General features: G+C 42.0%; 1 protein-coding gene across 3 annotated transcripts in view; it reads right to left on the minus strand.

Moving 5' to 3' along the window:
• The window catches only part of mkln1 (muskelin 1, intracellular mediator containing kelch motifs), a 30,098-nt gene that overhangs the window by 2,777 nt on the left and 6,139 nt on the right, over window positions 1-21,182 (minus strand). For 2 of the 3 annotated variants that reach the window (XM_047023247.1, XM_047023249.1), the window contains 11 exons: window positions 15,164-15,283; window positions 14,903-14,968; window positions 13,272-13,384; window positions 12,936-13,148; window positions 9,138-9,359; window positions 8,367-8,496; window positions 5,887-6,034; window positions 3,277-3,391; window positions 1,949-2,088; window positions 317-419; window positions 49-103 (listed from right to left, as the gene is read on the minus strand). In XM_047023247.1, the coding sequence (XP_046879203.1) occupies window positions 49-103; window positions 317-419; window positions 1,949-2,088; window positions 3,277-3,391; window positions 5,887-6,034; window positions 8,367-8,496; window positions 9,138-9,359; window positions 12,936-13,148; window positions 13,272-13,384; window positions 14,903-14,968; window positions 15,164-15,283 (1,425 nt within the window). The remainder of the gene's footprint in view (window positions 1-48; window positions 104-316; window positions 420-1,948; window positions 2,089-3,276; window positions 3,392-5,886; window positions 6,035-8,366; window positions 8,497-9,137; window positions 9,360-12,935; window positions 13,149-13,271; window positions 13,385-14,902; window positions 14,969-15,163; window positions 15,284-21,182) is intronic. The other variant, XM_047023248.1, reaches the window with a different exon arrangement.

Raw genomic sequence — 21,182 nt, forward strand, 5'->3', positions numbered from 1 at the left:
GACCACAAACACGACTGCTAAATTAAATACATCACATTACACACTTACCCAACGGAATGAAGTCTGAGCTGGACTTGAACAGTGCAGAGGGCAAGAGCTGGAACTGAACGGTACAATAGGCCATCTATAAGTCATGTTAGCGAAAACTAAACGTTTTGTAGACGACTCGTCACTCTATCAATGTCTGCCCCACCTAGTCTGCTATGCCTCCTTTCCTCCCTCTAGATCACTCTCAAATCCCCCACACTTTCGCTCAACATTCCTTTCTATCATTTTCAACTGTCTCTCTCTCTGCTCCCATCCTAGCCAAGTGTACCTCTTTGGTCTCATCGGGGTCAGTGTGGTCCACGGTCAGAGAGAGGTCGTTCTGCAGGTACTTCAGAGCGTTCAAGGGCTCCGACTGGGCCTTCTCCTCGAACCTGACCACAGGAAACACACAAGGTGTCTTACACGACAAGTCTAGCGCTTGCCAAAGCCCAAGCACATCAATACGGGCATGCACACACAGAACACTCCAAAACAAGAAGTAAGCCGATGGACAGAAAATATGTTGAAAATGGCATGATGCTACCACTAGAAGGTGTAAGAGTCAAAGGAAAAAAATGTATCACGCAGCAAAAGCTTTGGACAGTCAACTATGGAAACTAAGGATGCACCGAATCCAGGATTCGGTTTCAGATTCGGCTGAATATTGGGCTTTTTGACGGGGTTCGGTTTTGGCCGAACCTTCGATTTTTTTTTTTCACCAAACCAAACCCTACACTTGCACTACGCATGCTACGCTGGTCGACGTAATGACGCCGCCGTTGATTACGGGAAGGTGTTTATGTAGGTAGACCATTCAATGCAGTAGGCTGAGAGAAAGTAAAAATTGAACTCGTGAGCAGAAAGTGTTGTTTGGCAGTACTTTCAGTCAAAAGAAGGCGATTCAAGTCGAGCTATGAACACCACAATGTTCAATTTGCAATACCGATTTGTCTTGTGGTGACAAGGACCCTAAACAATACACAGAATCTCTGCTGTTAAAACATTTGCGTATGAAACATCCCCAAAAAATTAAAGAAATCTAAAATCTAATACTTTGGATATTAATTGGATCTTGAGATAGGCATATGGTAATTGTCAAAATAGTTATTCCCACTTGTCTTCCTGGCATAATGTTGCCAATTTTTTTTTTTTTTACAGTTAATAAAATGAAAAATACACTGCTGTGGACGTTGTTTACTTCATTAATGTGTTTCCTGTGTTAATGGACTGAGGATGGGAGTAGGATTCGGTATTCGGTAGAATCTTATCTAATCCAAATACCGAATCGAACCCCAAAAATCTGGATTCGGTGCATCCCTAAAGGAAACGGCACATTGGGATTGAATTCAGTATGATGAAACCATCCCTGGGGGAATGAAGGGGGGATCAGCATAGATAAACACTAGATGTCTCGTCCGCGTTACCGGACAACGGAGTCGAACGTCCGCACATGGCGGCCATCTTGCTACAGGGAACTCGCTCACCCATAACATTGGGTTGGTGCTACATGTACTTTTTAAATAACCATAACTTGCTCAATTTTCAACCGATTTTTTAATGGTTTGGTTTGTTATCATTCTATTCTATTAATTTTTTTATGACATACTTTATCATAAGTATGCAGTGGCATAGCTACATCTCTGACGTTGATAACAAACCAAACCATTAAAAAATCGGTTGAAAATTGAGCAAGTTATGGTTATTTAAAAACTACATGTAGCACCAACCCAATGTTATGGGTGAGCGAGTTCCCTGTAGCAAGATGGCCGCCATGTGCGGACGTTCTAGACTCCGCCGTAAGACATCTAGTGTTTATATATATCTATGGGGATCAGGACATAAATGCATACAAAAGACTATGATGTCACAATGACTAGAAAGTTGGCAATGATCTGCCTAGGTCTTCAGTGTGTGGTGTTACCTGTACTTCCTGATCAGGTATCGACAATGGCGGAGCAGATACTCCTTGGAAGGACGACACAGCTTGAGGGACCAGAAGTCGTCGAGGCGCATCTTTGGAGAGCAGGACTTGCCTGGGTTCCCGCCAAACAGGTAGTGCACCTGGACAAAAGGGGGCACAATATTGGTTTGTGAGTATCTACATGTAATTCATTGAATGTCTCTGTGGCTCGATTATCTCGCCAGCCAGGCATTGTATTAAATGCGTCAAGTGCATGGCTCAGGCCCCAGGGACGTGCAGTATCGACTGTATGACAAATAAATATGAATATCTAACTAAGTATATCAATATACATTTAGTCATTTAGCAGACGCTCTTATCCAGAGCGACTTACAGTAAGTACAGATACATTCCCCCCGAGGCAAGTAGGATGAAGTGCCTTAACCAAGGACACAACATCATGTTGCACGGCGGGGAATCGATCCGGCAACCTTCTGATTACTACTCCCTCACCGCTCAGCCATCTGACTCCCTACGTCGTTGGGACTCCCAAACCCATATACAAATGGGTTTGCCCTCTAGTGTTTGGCCCGTGACCACTGCAACTAGCATTCATTGAAAGACTCAAACTAGCTACTGCACACAGTGGATTTCTCAGGAAACAAACTCCACTTTGTCAGTAAACATTTTATTTCTCACATTGCAATGGGCAGAGTTAATGACAGGTTTCCAGTAGTATGAGGAGGCCATTGAGAAGTAAAAGTGTGGATTATCTTTATGTCCATCACCACATAGCGTTACCGTTTTGTAAACATGATACTCCTGTAGCGAGATCCATGACGGGCACTGCATCTATAATTCCAGGAATTTGTGTTTGTGTGTCACCGAATCAACATCTTAATCACCGGGTGCATTTTCATGGCACGGGCAGAGTATGACCGTGCCGTAAAAGACAGGACAGCCCTTGTGGCCCTCGAGCATCGGTGAACGCCCTGAAGCCGGTTTGTGGTAGTCTGTCCTCGGACCACTGTCGGCAGGTACTCCCCATTAGGGATTTTTTTTTTGTCATCATAGCTGCCATGGAGCCTGAGTTGACATATGTCCACCACAACAGGGGACCACATCTGCTGAGTAGGAAACGTACACCCTGATATTGACCAGCTAAGCTAGCGTACTCATATGTAGTAAAGTGTGTGTTGGGTGTGGATATTTAGGAATCTTAAGTGTGCATAGTGTAGGTATTTTTTTTTAGCGTTATAGTGTGTGTGCACGAGCGTGTGGATATCTAGGCATCTTAAGTGTTCATGGAGTAGGTCTTTTTAGAGCATTCTTGTTTGTGTGTGTATAACCTTGTGCATCTCATCATAGACCAGCTGGTGTGCAAAGCGTGGACAAGGCTCCTCCTCCTGTAGTGCCTTGATGGGGTTCTCCTTCACAGCCTGGTCGTTCTTATACACACACGACCTGGATAGGACACACACATTCACACAACGTTACAAACAAGACTTAGTGTGTACATACTCACTAGGGGTCACAAACAAACACTGTGATAGTCAGACACCCCCCCCCCCCCCACTTTCAGGAAAGTCCATGTTTAATCATTGTTAAATACAGGAAATGTGCTGTTAATTTAATGGTTAGTCTATGCATACACCTCAAACTAGCTGACGTTATTGCTAATGTTAGCACACTCAAATATGTTAGGTGCAAGCTAAATTTAGATTTGACTGTTAAACATGATCTATGTACTTGACAAGTAACTGACGCCAGCTAGCTATTACTTTACTTTACATTCTACGATGCTTTTATATTCGATTTATCAAATAGTTTTTATATGAGTAATAAATGTGGAGAGCTCTTTGGCTGCATGCTTTCAGTTTTAAATGTTTAAAATTTGGAAAACCGTGCTAAGAAACGTAAGGTTGGGGCTGAAAAATTAAGAGACAAAAAGACATCACCTTCACCAGACATGGTTTTACCAATTGAAAAACGGCTGTTTATTTTACATGAAGCTCAAAAAACTATTTGGCTCTCAAAGGCCCAAAAATTTCGCTCACGCGCATTGCATGCTCGAATTACGTTGGGAACTCCATAACTAGCATCATATCAAACAGAAGGTGGATGCATTGACAGGGCAGCTGTGGTGGCGTATATGGGGGCCGATTCTGGTGGGCCGGTCTGGATCAAAGTCCAGGGCCTATTTGTACTCCCAATCCGTCCCTGCCAAACCCTGATCAACCACCCTCAACCAGCTATTTAGGGACAGGTACACAGCAGAGAACCACCACCTCTGAATAGGTGTTACATTGTGATGCTGCTGTTGTGTTATTGGTATTGAGTTGTATGTTTGGTAATAAAAAGTTAAATTGCCAACTGGGGGGGGGGGGGTGGCATCATAAAGGAATTATGCTTAGGGCACCAAAATGGCTAGCAGCGGCACTGCAATTGACCTACTGTATTTTTCGGAAAATAAGCCACATTTTCTATAAGCTGCACCCCACTAAAATGGGAGCTTTGAGTTTGTAAATCTGAGTGGGCCTGTAGGCCACAATTGATACGGGACAATCATACCAAGCAATGCACGAGTATAGGCAATCTTAAAGCATGCCGGTGTGTAACACACTTCGGTTGTGGATAGTATGTTCAGAAATAATGTTTTATGTATTGTATAAATATGATAAACATTTTATTTATAGTTAATGTTTGTTAGCAATTAGCTACATCCAATTACTATTTTATCAACGTTCAATGACTAGCGAAAATGTGGTTGACAATAAAATATTCAAAACACTTCTATATTTCGGTTAGTAGGTTAAGTAAGTGCGTAATGTATGTTTTCTATTGGAATGAACTCATTTAAATAGCATTCACAAAAAAGTGTTTCTACTCAGGGGAGGTTTTAGGCACGGGCCAACCGGGCAGCCGCCCGGGGCGCAACGAAGTTAGGGGCGGCATTTTCCACCGAGAGGAGTTTATGTGTGTGAAAAAAGGTATTGCGGCTGTGTTCGTGCCACTCGCTCCGTGTACTCTCGGAGGGGGGGGATGGTGTGCAAGTGAAAAACTCGCCCGGGGCGCCCAATGTGCTTGGACCGCCATTGTTTCTACTGTTCAAGGGCGAAATACCCAGCTAGCATGTGACCGACATGCCACCAGCGGTTATTGGGTGGAACGGCGTTTGTGGCTTGCAGCGGTCGGACCTCCGTTATTAGTCAATCACACATTGGGGGGGACAGCGGTGGGCCTTTCTGTGTTGGCGCATACACCATTTTTTTTAATCCAAATTAAATACAAGTCAGTCCGAATGTTTGTAATTGTATAACACAACAAGGCATTTTATTTCATCTGATCGTCAAACCAACGGATACTCACTAGGATGAGTAACACTGAGAAGGCGGTCGACCAATGACAGTTTTCTCTACAGTCAAGACTTTGCGTAAGATGGAAGAACGTAAGATAGACTTTCCACTTTCCAAAACTTGTAAGGGCGTAATAATTAGTTTGTGAAAGACCCAGAGAAACATTCGACGAGACAAAATCCCGGACGTTTTTGGAATCCCTGTCTGACGCATTTTTTAGGTCTCGAAAAGAGGAAATGTCCGGGTAAAAGAGGACGTCTGGTATACTATTGTTTTGTTATAAAAACGTGCTTTAAGCCGCATCGAAATATAAGCCGCACCACCACAAGAACATTTTAAATCAGGGTATAATCCTTTACAAAAAATAAGGTTTCTTATTCTTTAGACACTCAGTAAAAGAACAACTACGGAAACCAGTGTACGGGAACCCAGTGTCAGAGCCACTGACAGCCTTTGTCTTTGTACCGTACGGAATGCTTATATTAGCAGGTGATGATACAACATGTTGGTGTGGAGCTTCAACACATACACACTTATCGAGATAAGTTCTCTTTTGAAAGGACAGGTGAGAGATGAGCTCATCTGCTTGCCAGTGTTCTGTACCAGTTGTTGCGGGCAATGTCGTAGATCCAGAAAGAGTTCCGGACGTTCTCCTCTCGTTTGTCTTTGTCCTTGCTGAGGCCGGAGAGCACGTGGATCTCGTTCAGTTCCGGGTCGATGGTGGCCCGCTGGGTGAAGCCTGTCATCAGCACTGAGGGACAACCAGCATCAAGCACAGAGTGAGAGGAGAGAGACTTAGGCCGAATCCCAATACTCCCCCTTACCCCTTCTCCTTAGTTTTGCACGCTCCCGTGAGAGCGAGTGGTGTCCCAATACTCTTTTGGAGCTAGGGGTAGGGCTAAGACTAATGGGTATACACCCCTTAAAACCAAGTAAGATCGGGAGCTTATTTGAAACCTAGGGCTATGTGAATCCTGCGTGACCGGCAACAATGGCAGCCAGATCATCCAGAGAGTCCGATAAATGTAATATTTTCGACCTAATTAACTGATAAAAATTTTTATGACAGTCTTGTTTTGTGTTATACACAGTCCTGAACATATATATTTGCAACCATTTTCCAAATCGAAACGTTTCTAAAAATCGCTAGTTTGGTACGCTAATGCTACAATGTTGAATTGCACGGCCCCGCTGTTGCAGTCCCGCATTTCTCTGACTAGCATGTCTGGCTAGGGGTAAATTAAGGGGAAGGGGTAAGGGGGAGTATTGGGATTCCGCCAAAGCCTGCATCTCAAATCCTGTATTATATCTAGTTACTTTTAGCATGTCCACAGCTGTCCTGGACAAACTACTGTGTCATAAAATACCACCTTGAACTTGACCCTCTTGCTCATAAATCTGTCACCGTTTGTAGTGCGAAGATTTTAAAATGGAATATTGGTGATTTAATATGTACCTTGGAAAAAGGCATACTGTTAGAGGGCAACCAGGCCAGCTCTGCAGTTGTAACTTTATAACATATGTAGTTCAACTGACTGCAGAATGCTACAGTATATTGTATGGTAGGATGGGTATTGGGACGCACCGACAGTAAGAGCTAGACTGGCCTCCATAAGAAGGGAGGGAAAGCACTGAAGCATTGAGCCCAGAGTTGACATGAGCATGAGGACATGGTGATCCAGAAACATGACTGTGGGCTGGGACTAGCCCATCCCAAGAATGTCTAAAAAGGCCCAGAACATCAGTCAAGATGAAAAGCAGGGGCAGTAACTGTTATTAGCGATCAAAGGCTGTTGGCATAGCAAGCCAGCAGCGACCATCTGGAGGCAAGCGGAACAGAATGCAAATCACAACAATTGGAATCCAGACCGCATGACAACAGTACTGTTTGTCTGCAGTAGGCTTATCATGCAAATGTCAACATGTACGTGTTTTTAAATAAATATGTTGTGTGTGTGCTCACAGTAAATCATGAATGTGCAAACAACAGTAAACTCATCAATGTTACCTTCTAACTGAACCTAAAGCTTCACATTGGACACAATAATTACAAGCACTATGTTTTTGAATGTCACCCGTTTCAGGGGAATTTGGGGGTGGGGTTCATATTTTGAAGGCAATGACAGCTAACACTAGACACAGACAGAGCTCATTAGAGCAGTGATTTGGACATGGAGATTAACCTGGGAGATCTGGGCTGCAGACAGCACAGTTAGTATGGGGGCCAGAGAGCAGTCGAATAAACATTTGAGAGTGATTACGAGAGCACTGTTTGGGCTTGATGCTTCCTTCCTGCCAAAATACATTCTGTTCTCTCTCGTTTGGCTTGCATGTTCTGAAGCTCCCAGATCTCCCCCAGCCCCCTCCCTTACCCTCCTCTCCATATCTCCATCCATCTACCCCACCCCCCTTCTCTTCCTTACTCCACCTTTTTTTCCCTCTCTCTGTTACCTGGATTACACAGACTGTTCTATTTTTAATCAGCTGTCATGTCGCTAAAGCCAATCCAGAGTTCTGGAGACAAAATCAGGATCAGGAAGTCTTTCATCTGTCTTTTGCGCTTTAAAAAAAGTGTAACACGACGTCTATATAGATCTCTGTCACTCACACACATAAGAGTATAAGCGCATGCGCAAAAGCCAGCATCCAGCCCACTTGTTCATTGTGTTTGAGAAAGGCTTGGGAGAGGAAATTGACACATTTCCCATATGGCTGTAGTGTGGCTGTGCATGCACCAATCAGCCGATGGCCTCTCTGAGGGGTAACATTATCACATCAACAGCCTAAATGACTGATAGCAAACCAATTTATGACCGCAGGTAGTCACTTAACACCAGGAAATGCATTTTGGATGTTCTTTACTCAATTCTGCTCTCCTCCCCACCACCCTTTTTCTTTCTTTCAAAAACGTTATTTTTTTCCCCATTTTCCAACCAAGTGTTACACTGCAAACACATGCTAAAAGCATGACGGTGTAAGAAAACTTCCCTGGGTAAAACACAAAAAAAGTCACAGCCGGCAATAAAGTATCCTTCTGTGTTTCAATGCGGTTCTATGTTACAGGTATGAATAGGTGTTCTCACCCATGCCTGAGTCCTTTTTGGTTCCATCCGAAATTATCTCCACATGGTCTCCATCCACGTCGTAGCTGAAGAAGTCGTTCAGGTACGTCTTAGACCTTTGACCCCCAAACACATACAGGCAACGGTTTCTCTGAGGAGGGAAGGGAAAAATGGGAATAACATTTTGACAATGACATTTCGTTTGAATAGTTTACATGTTTTGAACTGATCCTTGGCACTGTCTGTTCATATTTTCCTTGGCTCTGGGCAAAGTTTGAGAATTGCTCACAGCAAATTTGTGCTGGCTTTCTCCGGCAGCACATAACAGCAGGAGATGAATGTCAGTGGCTTTCCATTTCCATGGGAACCAACTCCCATGTCAACTTTGAAGCGCAAAGTCATTAAATCAGCTAAATCAGCTGCAGGAATCAACTTGAGCAGTGGTGCTGCCAAGGGGGGGGTGGCGGGGGGGGGGTAGGGGGGGAATTCAGTTATCGGCTTTTGATTTTGTTGTCCACATTTTCAACTTCAGGCTAATAAGTCTTCTTTTTATTTATTTTTGCTACAAAGTGTTTTTAGAATTGTATTCTTTTGTAGCATTTATAGTTGTTATGCCCTCAATAGAACTGTTGATTGTCGCTTTTGATTGCCTGAAACACCAATCTTATGAACGCCTATATTCACTATGGTTCTCCACCCATGTTCTAACAAAAATGTTTTACGAATCAATTTAAACTCTGAGGTCCACTTCATGAGCTAGCTATCTCCCCTAGTGGGACAGGGCTGACTCACGGTGTGGAAGAGCATGCAGTGGCCAATGCGGGATTGGACGTCTTCGGGGCCGGCGTTGCATGAGTCCTCCCTGAGCAGGCTCCAGGAGGCCACCTGGCAGTGGAAGGCGTACAATCCACTGAACTGGGGCTCCGACGTGCGGCTGTCCTCCACGGTGCCATTGCATGTCAGGATGCGACCACCAAACGTGTAGATCATGTGCTTCTCCGAGTCCATGCACATCTGGGTGGGGGTGTGTGAAAGGGGAGAAGGACAGTATTCAAATAGTATGAGGGAATCAGAAATGAGTTGGAAAAAATAGGAACAAAAAAAGGGGGAAATGAGAGAAGCAAATTGAATTTACGTCTGGACTTCAGTGTTGTGTCACAAGGCAGTGGAAAGTGGGGCTAACAACAAATAATGGAAATTGGATTGTGAAAAACTGGGTCTGTTGTTGCATTGCAGATATATAGTCCCTCCAGGTTTGTAGGCATGTGAGCCGGTGTCTGCAAAATTATTCCAACCATTGCAGCATCATAGTGGAATTTTGGGGTAGATATTTGAAGGAAGCACCAGGGTTCAGTTTAAGCCCAATAACTGCACATTCCACTGTTTTCTGTCAAACCTTATCCCACTATGCTAATGCTCTTGGAACTGACAAAGAATGCAGTTCTTTGCCTACATTATACATGCTAGAAAACGATTAGCTTTCAAGTTTGTGACTACCTCCACAGACTGCAGTCAGTGACCTGTTAAAGCAATTTAATATATTGCACAAACACTAATTTGTGTTAGAATTTTTTTTTATTTCTTTTGATTTAAAACAAATCAGTTTATTAAGCACTTAATAAAAAACAAGTGAATGTCATTTGTGTCGTCATATATGACGTACGTCATGTAAAGCATACATTTAAGTCTGTTATTTGTGTTAATATTGTCAATTTGGAATAATTGTATACATTTTGTAAAAAGAAAAAAAAAAAAGGAGTAGTTGCAGGCCTAGTGGGAAGGCCATGAACAAATGTTTTCAATTGAACTTAAAAAGGTGGATCGCAGGAAGGTATGTAACTAGAAAAGGCATTTCCTGCTGAAAATGCGTTGGAATGCTGAAATCTGAAATAACTTTTTTAAATGGCTGAAAATACAGAAATGAGAAAATACCTGCAAGCTGAAATTAATTAAAAAAAATTGTGCGACTCCCTCTAAAGAGGCAGTGTGGTAGCTGAACCGCATCATCTAACAAAGCAGGTTTTCACCGACGCGTCATCAGACCGGAAGTCGCCATCTTGGAGGCACTCCGCATCACAACAAAGCACTGGCACTGAAGTATATTCCAAACGTCGTCAAGGAAAATTGTGAATTATTGCCGTGTTTCAGGTTGTACAAATAGGACAGATCGTGAAAAACATTTGGTATATTATCGACTTCCAAAAGTTATTAAAAACCAGGGAAAGGAATGCCAGAGATTGTCAGAGGAAAGGAGGCGCTTGTGGTTGGCAAAGCTCAACCAAGATCTACGAGGGAAAAATCTGGACAACATACGGATTTGTTCGGCACATTTCTTGTCAGGTATTGTAAAATGTTTATTTCAGCGGCTCAAGACACATTTTCTATTGTAATGATAATATTTTTAATAGTAAAAACAATTACTGCTTTTATTGTTTTTACTGTGCGCTTATTTTACTGTAAAGCTGACACTGACATAATATAATTCATATCAAAGTACTGCTTGTGTATGGGTTCGGCGAGAAAACCAGGTAGTTAACAATATCGGGATATCCAACTGAAGGCAGAATCACCGGGTCGTCACGGATCTAAGTAGAGGGAGCTAACTGGTAGGGATCTGCACCGCCAATAAATCCTAAATTCTCAAAATATCAACCTTTTTCTTGTGGTCCAAGTCCTTCCCTATATGCCTTTGAATCTTGGACACGTTTTGATGACCATTTCGGTCGTTTAGACATGGCTACAGTTGTACCAAAGAGTATAGAATATACGTTCTTTGGTTATACTCCGTTCAGTTGTTTACACCGAGTGCCTCCAATATGGCCGCGCATCCGGGTTACCACCCAGAACGTGACGTTGGTGAAAACCCCCTACAGCCCATAAATTGAACATTTAACCCCACTGTCCGTTAATATTACAGGAGAAAAAGTGGTGGACTTAATAAAAAAGCATGTTCAATGTTATATTAGGCTACATATGAAAACATACTACGAAGAGGTAATGCATATTTTGCTAGAGGGTTTTCACCGAGGTCACGTTCTAGGCGGTAACCCGGATGCGCGGCCATTGTGGAGGCACTCGGTGTAAACAAACTGAACCAAGAGATGGTGTAGGCCTACCTAGGGTAGAAGAATAAAGGCTAATCTCGAAAAAGATTGATTGGAACACTGGAATATTAATAGTAAGTAATTTTCTGAATTTCGATTTTGACCAAGAGATGGTGTACTTAGGGCAGAAGAATAAAGGCTGATCTTGTAAGGCTATCAACCTGCCCCCACCTGTCATATGGTAAAATATGGAGTTACTGGATGGAGTCTCAACTTGATGGCTCTCACATCTCATTGTGTAACTTACTGTAGCATTGCTAGTCATGTTGATAAGTAAGGGTCAAGATTCTGGAGTGATTGTAGTTGTTCTTAAGGAATTGTGAAGCATTGTTCTGTGGATTATTGATCTCCTGAGACGTTCTCCTCAGCTCTAGCTTGTCCTACTCCTTCTTCCTCACCTCATGCTTTCTATCTCTGGTTTACAATAATCATGGTAGAGTAGGCATAAGAGTTAACCTTCATTGATATCATTCTTTTGCAATATGATAAAAATTATTCAACCTTAATTTGACCATTCTTGCTCTGATTTAACAAAAAAATCTAAATAGTCAAATAACTGTAATTCCATTGGTATTGGCATTATTTGGTTAATGCTAATACACTGTTCAGTTTCCCATCTTCCTTCAAACCATAGGGGAATTTCTTTCGGTTGTTTGGCCAATATTGACCCCCTACAATGTTGAAATAGATTTGCTGAAACACCAGTTTCAGGATGGTAAATCATGTAAATTGTAGGAATCATATGAATCATGTAAATTGTAGGAACAATAGCCGATAGAAATAGGCTGGGCTACTCATTGTGATTTCTATTTGTAGGCAATGAAGAAGACCAAATACAATTTCAATTATTTGTATTTATTTCAGTGCCCAAATACATTTGGTCAATTCTGAGTGCATGTCCACAGCATGTTACACTAGCGACGAAGGCCCAAGGGCTGATAATGTTGCCAAAATAAATTACAGATTGTGACGGGAAACGGTAACGTTAACTTAGGTATTCATCAGGGAATTAAAGCACATCAAATCGCAATCTTAAAATCGTCTCCCAACGTATAAATAAGCAAATTAAATTTTGTTCGAGATCGCTCGGCTGAACCAAGAAATGATATGCCGTGTCTGCCAAAGCTATCGGGCTCATAAAGTGGGAGGGGATCGGTAGAAACGCAGAGTTTGGCATGGAAAACCTGCTAGCGAGCAGGTTGGTTTCACGGAGTAAGTTACCATGGAAACTTACCAAAAGGTTTCGTTACCTCTCTTTCTGGAACGTGGAACTCGGAGTATGCCTCTTTTCAGGGTTAAACAACTCAAAGTTTTCACTAAACCCGTTACCTGGAATACCCCCTAGATCATGTTCCATATTATTCCGAGTATGTTTGGTGTATATATGGTGTTCATGTGGGTGTGTGGGGAGGGATGGGGGGGGGCTTGTAGTTATGGGAAAGGTAGTGTGTGTCTGTGTGTATGTGTGCGTGTGTGGGGGGGTTACCTGGTGGTCAAAAACAAGTTTGGGCCCTCCGTCGGCTGACGTGTCCTCGCTGAGGAGTGTCCAGGTGTTGGCGTCAATGTCGTAGCGGTAAAAGTCGCTCTTCAGGGACTTGCTGTTCCGCACGCTAGAGTCCAGGTAGCGGCCCAGCGTGTAGATCTGCCTACGCTGGGAGTCGATGCACATCTTGTGGCAGGAGCGAGCGCTCGGGCCGCTCTAGGACCCAGACAAGAGGACGAGGCCAGCGGGTCATGAGCAAATTCAGACCAGCCGTGACTGAATTATCTGTCTTAACTATGCACTGGGAAAGTCCTGGTTTTCAATCATTTGGTACCTCACCTCTTTCTCTGTGTCTCTGGAGATGCATGCCCACTGGTTCTCCTGGACGCTGTAGGCCCAGAAGTCAGCAAGGTCCTGTGTGCCATCCCAGCCCCCGAACAGGTACACCGTCTCTGCAGGGACAATGGGGGCAAACAACTGTGGTTCTTATATTTGTTAAACCGGTGGACTCCTCAATGTTCTGTTGATATTCCCCATTCCTAGACGACTATGGTGCTAAAGTGTTTGGGATGGGTGGTGGGGTTCACTCTAGGATGTCATGTTGTCATGTTACCCTGGGTCATTAGAATGTACTGGACACAGAGCTCAATGTGTAAGGCCTGAGAGATGTTGGGGCTTCTCACAGCTCTCTCTCACACAACATGCACACACTTGATCTCTCACACACAAACACAGAAAATGAAAGCCTTTGTCTTCAGTACTGAATGAGAGGGGGGAAAAACACCACAGAAACATTAATAAACGCCCATAAAAACAGCCCAATAGAGCAGTGATTGACGTGCCATTCTTGAGTTTCCCTGTCGTCAATTTATTGCTTTTAAACCGAGGAAATTCTTTTTGAGAATTGCCCTTATTTGGTTGGAGTTGCTAAAATATTCTGTGTCATTAAGTATCTTTACAGGCACACTAATATTCCACTATTATTCCAAACATTCCAATGTTCAAACAGTTAAACAGTCATGTAAGCAGCATATTACATTATTCTGATATTATTTGATTATTCTGTAGCATTTTCCAAATAACCCGTGGGATATGCCGATATTATTCAGGGTTTTAGGAGCATTATTTGGACATGCACACACTCACAGCGCATTAGAAATATGTGTCTCAAATGGGGTTTTCACCACAGTTTACAACACATCAAATAAAAATATCAACCAGCAGGGCTCAATGTTAAAAAATGTTGCCACTGGCCCCAAGACAATTTTACAGCCCCCCCTCCAAAAGTTGTAATTGATCTAAAAGACTTATAAGTTGTTATTCTGTTAGCATGTTTAACCATTTATTAAACACATCCTGGATATAAAAAGAAATCAAATTTTTTAATGATAAAAAAGAAAAAAGTAATTAACAAAACAATTAACTTTTAACCTCAAATATGATGTGCTCTCTCCCCTGCTGACAGCCATCTCTGCACAACTCTCTCTGGCTGAAACTCTGAATCCTCTGATCCTTCAATGCTAATTTATAAAAGCTTCCATAGCATTTCATCAGTATGATACTGAGTACCCAAGTCGACACCATTCTTCTGCTGCAGTTCAATAGCCTGGGGGAACGAGGCGAACTGCTGGTCCGTCTTAATTACGTGATCTGCCGTTGTTATAAGTCGTGCAATAACACAATGGGCATCTGCATTTCAATCAATGCTTTGCAGTGGCCCGATCGGGACAGTGAGTTACTATTTTAACTGTCCCAACGTTACTTTTTACTGGCCCCGGGCCATCGTTATTGTCGAGCCCTGACCAGTTATTCAGAGTATCCACGGCTGCATGTAAACGGTAATATAATAATTATAATTATCTTCATTAGCCATGTAAACAGATGAGTAGGAATAATGTCTCTTTCGGAATAAGGGCAATATCCGGAATATTCTGTGCATGTGAATGTAGTCATTCTGAAAGCCTCCTCACCTGTCTGAACATCGATGACCATCTGATGCCCCCCCCTCATCCCTGGCCTGTTATCATCCCCGTCACCTAGAGACACAAGGACAGGAACACAATGGTAGAATGAGAGGAAAAAAAGCGGTAGGATATCGGGGGATTTTTTTGTTGAAGGAATAACACAGGGAGGACATCAACTTTCCTATGGAGTGGGAGCACAGGTGTACTGCAGAAAGCATCATTAAGAAATAAAGTAGAATTCCTTGCTTTGAAATAAATTTGTCTCACTGTTCATGTCGTCTTGGCTGGTTTCTTGGTTGGTGCTTATACCTTTGTTACATTTGGGGATGATCTGGCTCCATCTAGGCTTGTACTCCTGCTGGCTGATGTACTGGTTAAACAAACCATCTACAGAAGGACAGTAAAAGACATGGTCAAACACTCAAAACACACACACACACACATTTAATCAAATACTCCAATTTATAGGGCAACAAATCCCCTATTTTCAGGTATTTGGTGTTCTGAACGTCAGTTTATCCCTCACATGACCTAATTGGTTCAATATGCCTATGGTGTGACAGCACTGAGCCTCCAGGGAATTGAGGTGTACGTGTCACCTCTGTTCAATAGCACTATCATTTACCATGAATAGAACCTATAGAATCAATCAGGTCACATGAACAGTCTTAACTCACAACAATGTAGCAGCTCTGTTAACTTTGTTGGGTACTTTATTTATTGGGTGTGCTCTCGCCTTTGGCGACCACAACCATTGTTCTCTCACATATATATTATTGGTAACCAAGCAGCGAAGCCACTTCAGTGTAGCTACCTTATTTTTATTACACATGTTCTTCTGCCATTGGAGTCTATGGCAGCCCCTAGAACCGTATGGTCATTTTTTATTTTATTTGGCACACATTAAGGACAGGCCCCTCTTTATTTACACCAAGTTTCATGTCTCCCATCAGAGCACTCTAGCGCCACCAACAGGTCAAAGTTAGGCTTGTGTTTACACACGTAACTTTTGAACCGTATGACCGATTTTCACAAATGATGTACCATTGGATTCCCTGGGTCAAGACGAGTTCCACACACCCTTTGAAATCCGGTTATATAGATTTCCCGAATTTTAAGAAAAATAAAATCAAATTCATTAAAATCATCTTTATTTACGGTAGTTTTGTTGCCAATTTTAATTTTGTTTGGACCAGGTGTTTTACTTTTGTCACGATTTAGTACTTCAGTAATCAGTTTCCATGTTTGCTTTATATTGCTAGTAGCATCAGTGAACTTCTTGAGGTAGTATTCTTTCTTCGCAGTTTTCATGAGATGATTTAGTTTATTTCGGTATTTTTTGTACACACTGGTTTAAGGGTGTGGGGTTTTTGACATATTTAGTATAAAGTTAGTTTTTTCTGCATATTGACTTAAATAGTCCGCTGGTTACCCAGGGTTTTTTCCGGGAGTGATAGATTTTTTTCTTTTCTTTGGAAAACATTTTTTCGTATAAAGATCGATATTTTTCAAGAAAACAATTATAAGCTTTTTGTGTGTCAGTTTCGTTAAGTATGTCATTCCAGACTATTTCTGATGGGGATTCTGTGAACGTCTGAGTACTCGTCCTGGTTATTTGTCGGTAATATATTTTTTCTGTCTCCTTAGTTGACGTCTACACATTAGATATAAGGAATATCGGAAAATGTTCTGATACATCAGTTATAAGGATGCCTTCTTTAAAGTCGGTACTAAGTGAGTTGGTATAAATGTTGTCTTTCAGGGTTGCAGAGTAAGGTGTCATTCTCGTGGGTTTACATGAGTGGGTAGAAGCCATATGAAAACATATCATTAACATGATCTGTGGTAGATTGGTTTGTGTTGTTTAGTAGGTTAATATTAAAATCACCGGTAATGAAACAAGCTGCTCTTTCCCTATTGATAGTGTTCATGGATTCCTTTATACATTCATTGAATTCTCTGATGTCAGTATTTCGTGGGCGGTAAATACAGCCTATGATTGACTTCTTCCCTTTCGGATTACTTGGTATGATCTCAATTAATATACTCTTGGTACCTGTATCATCCATGACAAATTCAAGTAAATTTCGTTCTTGATAGAGAATATCGCTTCTAATGTATAATGAAACACCCCCTCCAGTTTTGTTCTCTCTGTAGTGGTTTATGCTATTATAGCCAGGTATACTATAGTTTTGTGTGGACATTTCTAATAGACAAGTTTCAGTTAATGCAATGACTGAACTTCTGGTTCAAGGAGGAGAGGTAATCAGTAAGTTCATCAAAATGTCGTGGAAGACTTTGTACATTTAAGTGGAGCATAGATAGAGAAGTACAACTGAGTGTTTTAGGAAAAGTATTAAAGAAGTGAGCAGTGTGATATTAAGAATTCACGTCCATGGATATATAATGGTCTTTTAGAAAATTTAAATCAGGATCAAGGGGCGAAAAGTGTGATTCATTATCTAGGTTATTTAGTTCTAGTGGATAAAAAATGAGGGTGCTGGTTTGTGGGGTTGTTGGGTCCATAGTGTGACATCTCTGTCTGGCTGGGTCCTGGAGGGGTGCTACATTCCCCGGAGGTGGCAGCAGCCCTGAGCAGCTGTAGCTCCCTCTGCTGGGGGATTCAGGAGCTCCATCCCTCCCTCAAAGCAGGGCATTCCGGCACAACTGGAACTGATCAGACCCTGATGACCAAAAGGTTTTGGTTAAAGAGGGAGAGCCACAGCTAAGTGGAGTTGGGTGAGGAAAAGGATTCCTGCAGCTAGAATAGGCGCCATATACGTTTTTTTGAAATCCTATGTAAGATTTTGACGTTTTTTTTTGTTAATTCTGAGGAACTTTATTAAACCCCTTGTTTTTGTTCAACCCCGGTGTCCTCGCACTATTTTGAGCTGTCCCGCTAAGGGCTGTGTAGGCTCTCGTGGCGTCACAATAGTTTATTATGGGCCGTATAGCTTTTTGAGACTTAGCTCATTTAAGTTCCGAAGAGAGTTCAGGAATTTCCGTCTTGTCTGGGGTAACTAGTCAGCTCTTGTACTTCTGCGATCACTTTCTTCCCCTACGTGCGGGTCTCTTCAGGGTGGATGATGAGCCTGTCAAATTTCAGGTGTGCAATATTTCCTCTTTCTCTATCTTCTTTCATCTTTGGGATAAGCTCTTTCCTCCTCTGGCTTACCTTCTCAGAGAAGTCCTCGTTGATATAGATGTTGCTTCCTTTCAGGTATTTAGCTCGCTGGATGATGGTATCTCTGTCTTTGTATCTTAACAGCTTGGCTACAATAGGGCGCACGGTCGACCACCCTCTTGGAACCTACCATTCCTGCGCGCTCTCTCAATCTCTATATTCATGGGATCCAGCTTCAGTTTTTCCTTCATTTTCCTTCAATTCTTTTGTTGTTGCTATGGCGTCGGCACAGCGTCCTTTGTTGTTTTAACAAGTTAACAAGTGTTCTTTGTTTCCCTCAAACCTCTTAGCTGGAGACTCTGAACTTCCCCGACAAGTTTGCAGATAGCGTATGAAGCAACAACCTCAGAGGTCAGACGCCGGTGTTTGGCAAACAACACTTCTGCTAGCTCATGCTACTGCTATCTGCTGTTCCTGCTAGTTCCTGATAGCTTCTACTCCAGCTAGATAGCTGCTGCTCAAAACATTTTGTAAAATAGATCAAATGTTTTTGAATTAAAGAGGTTTAAGAAGACTGAGGTTAAAAGCGTTGCATCTTGAAATCACAGAATGGTTACTTCGTCGCTGCAATACTGAATCTGGCATAGATAAGCTTTTCTAGGGTGAACCACACTTGTATTCTCTCAGAGCACAGTTCTCTGTCAAGACTCTCGAACACTGACTCCTGTTACCTTGTCATAAGCAGACATGCATGCAAACATTTATAATACAACTACAATCAAATGTCAAATACAAATGTTATTTTTGACTTCTTGACATTTTGTGAGTAGTAGTTGCCCAACTTGTTGATGGACCCCGAAAGCCGCGAATAATCGAGGTGATGGTGTACTTTTGTGCTGACATACAGACATCCTACTCTCACTGCTGTAAACATTTAGTCTACTGTATATAAATAAACTTGGTATTAAAATGAACATGGCTTCAGTTAACCAAGTAATCAATATGCTAGGTTATGACAAACAGTGTTCGGAAAGTTCACTTTCTACATGAACTAGTTCAGTTCATAATTCAAAATGTTTAACTAAGTTCACAGCTCCAAAAATGTATTTCAATATGTTGCAAGCTATAATTGAAATCTGTATCTGTTTGCAATACCGCTCTTGGCCTCTACGCAATTCGGCGCTCACACTTGCCAGGCATAGGGCTGAAAGTTTCACTTTCTTTTGGGACTTTTGGGTGTTGGGTGTTGGGTGTTGCATCTGAACGTTTCAGACATTTCAACATTTCAAATTCTGAAATTGAGTATATATGCCTTACAGCTCATGAGGAACAAAAAAGCCTCAAGAACCTATAACGGCCGCCATATTGGATTTTTCTGTACAATAAATGTTTAGGAAACACGTTTCTTTGCTACTCCTCCTAACATTTTTGTCCAATCTTCCCCAGAATTGGCAATCATTGTCGTCAGAGCAACCCTTACTGAAGTTATCAAAGGACATATGATTTTCAATGCCGTTTATTGTCTGGGACAGCCAATCAAAATTGGCAACAAAGCAACCAAACAGGAAGTTGGGTCAAATCTTTGCAAATCTTTGAGATATCAACACCAAACTTGGTATATCACGAGGAAGACACTACAACATGTTACCATGTGTAAAGGCAACTTCATATCTCCAAAAATTATTGATATAAAGCAAATCAAATTTATCGCTAACACTAAAATAATGCTTTACACATCCGCCGGTCAAAACGTGATACTCTGATTCAATCACAAGTTCATATGAACACTCATGAGAATGTTTAGTACACAAATCTGAGAAAAAGTTGATTAAGATGAAAAATAGATTTATTGGGAATATTTGAAATATGCATGCTTGGCTAATTGCTAGGGATATTTACAATGAAATGCACGCTCCACATTCTCACACACTCAGCCTTTCCCTTGACACACACGCGAGCTTGGCGAGACACACACACAACATTTCAGGACATTGTAGGCTGACCAAGCCCCCGACAAGCTACCGTTTGTCCGGTACAGCCAATCAAAATCGGCAACAAAGCAACCAAACAGGAAGTTGGGTCAAATCTCAGCAAATCTTTGGGATATCCACACCAAACTTGGTATGTCACAAGGAAGACACTACAACATGTTACCATGACAACGGTGTCAAAAGTTGTCTCAGTCCCGATTGAGTTGTTTGTATTTTAATTTACGTTCCAATGCACAGTTTAGGAGGCTACAAAGTTTTTGTGGCAAAAAGTGCCTTTTGTCAAGAAAGGGAACTCAGTGCTAGCCTACATCACAACGTCAGCACACGCATGTATACAACGTGCATAGATGTGCTGTTGCACAGCGCGTATCGTGCTGTGGTGTACTAGCAGCACAAGTACATTTAAAGGGGTGATTGACAGTTTTTTGGGGGGTATTTCACACGGTTCCTTAAAGGGGAGATTGACTGGGTTTTTGGGGTATTTCACACTGTTCCTTAAAGTCTCTGAATAGGGTATGTAACTTTGGTTGGGTTGAAAATGGCCCAGGTGCATTTCTATGCCCCCTGATAGATCCTCTGAAATGTTCCCGGGAAAAAACACTAGCTTTTCTCCTTTTATGGTATGCTCATTAATATTTAGATAAGCTGCGGGCTGATTGGTTGGTTTTCAACAAGTGAAGCTGGGGAGCAAAAACGCAACACGGCCACAGCACTTACTGAAACACCGAAGGTGGAGATTTGAAATAAAAACGCGCAAATAAATCTATTGTGTCTACACAACACTGTTTTCAACAGACTGACTACATGTCATTTGAAATGATAACGTTAGTTGTTTCCACTTCTGTTGTCAAAGCAAACTGGATTGACTTAGGTGGGTAGAACGTTACAGCTTAGCAACCAAATTATATTGTGATTCAACTCAGCTTCAGTTAGCTAGCTCTAGATATCTTGCTGAAAAATAACCTGACAAAGATCTGGACAAACATGCATCGTGAATTGTAGATTCACATAACAACACAGGTTATTTATTTGAATCAAACACAGCTTGTGAAAGCTTTCCCCCCGCACCAAATCTCACGCCAAGGTTTTTGAAAAAGTTGGCAGCCCTGTGATAAGGATTTTTGATTTTCAAAACGGCAGCAAAGACGCCAAACAGAAAGTTGGGTCATAT

This window comes from Hypomesus transpacificus, chromosome 7 (assembly GCF_021917145.1).
Source record: "Hypomesus transpacificus isolate Combined female chromosome 7, fHypTra1, whole genome shotgun sequence".
Classification (NCBI taxonomy): Eukaryota; Metazoa; Chordata; class Actinopteri; order Osmeriformes; family Osmeridae; genus Hypomesus; species Hypomesus transpacificus.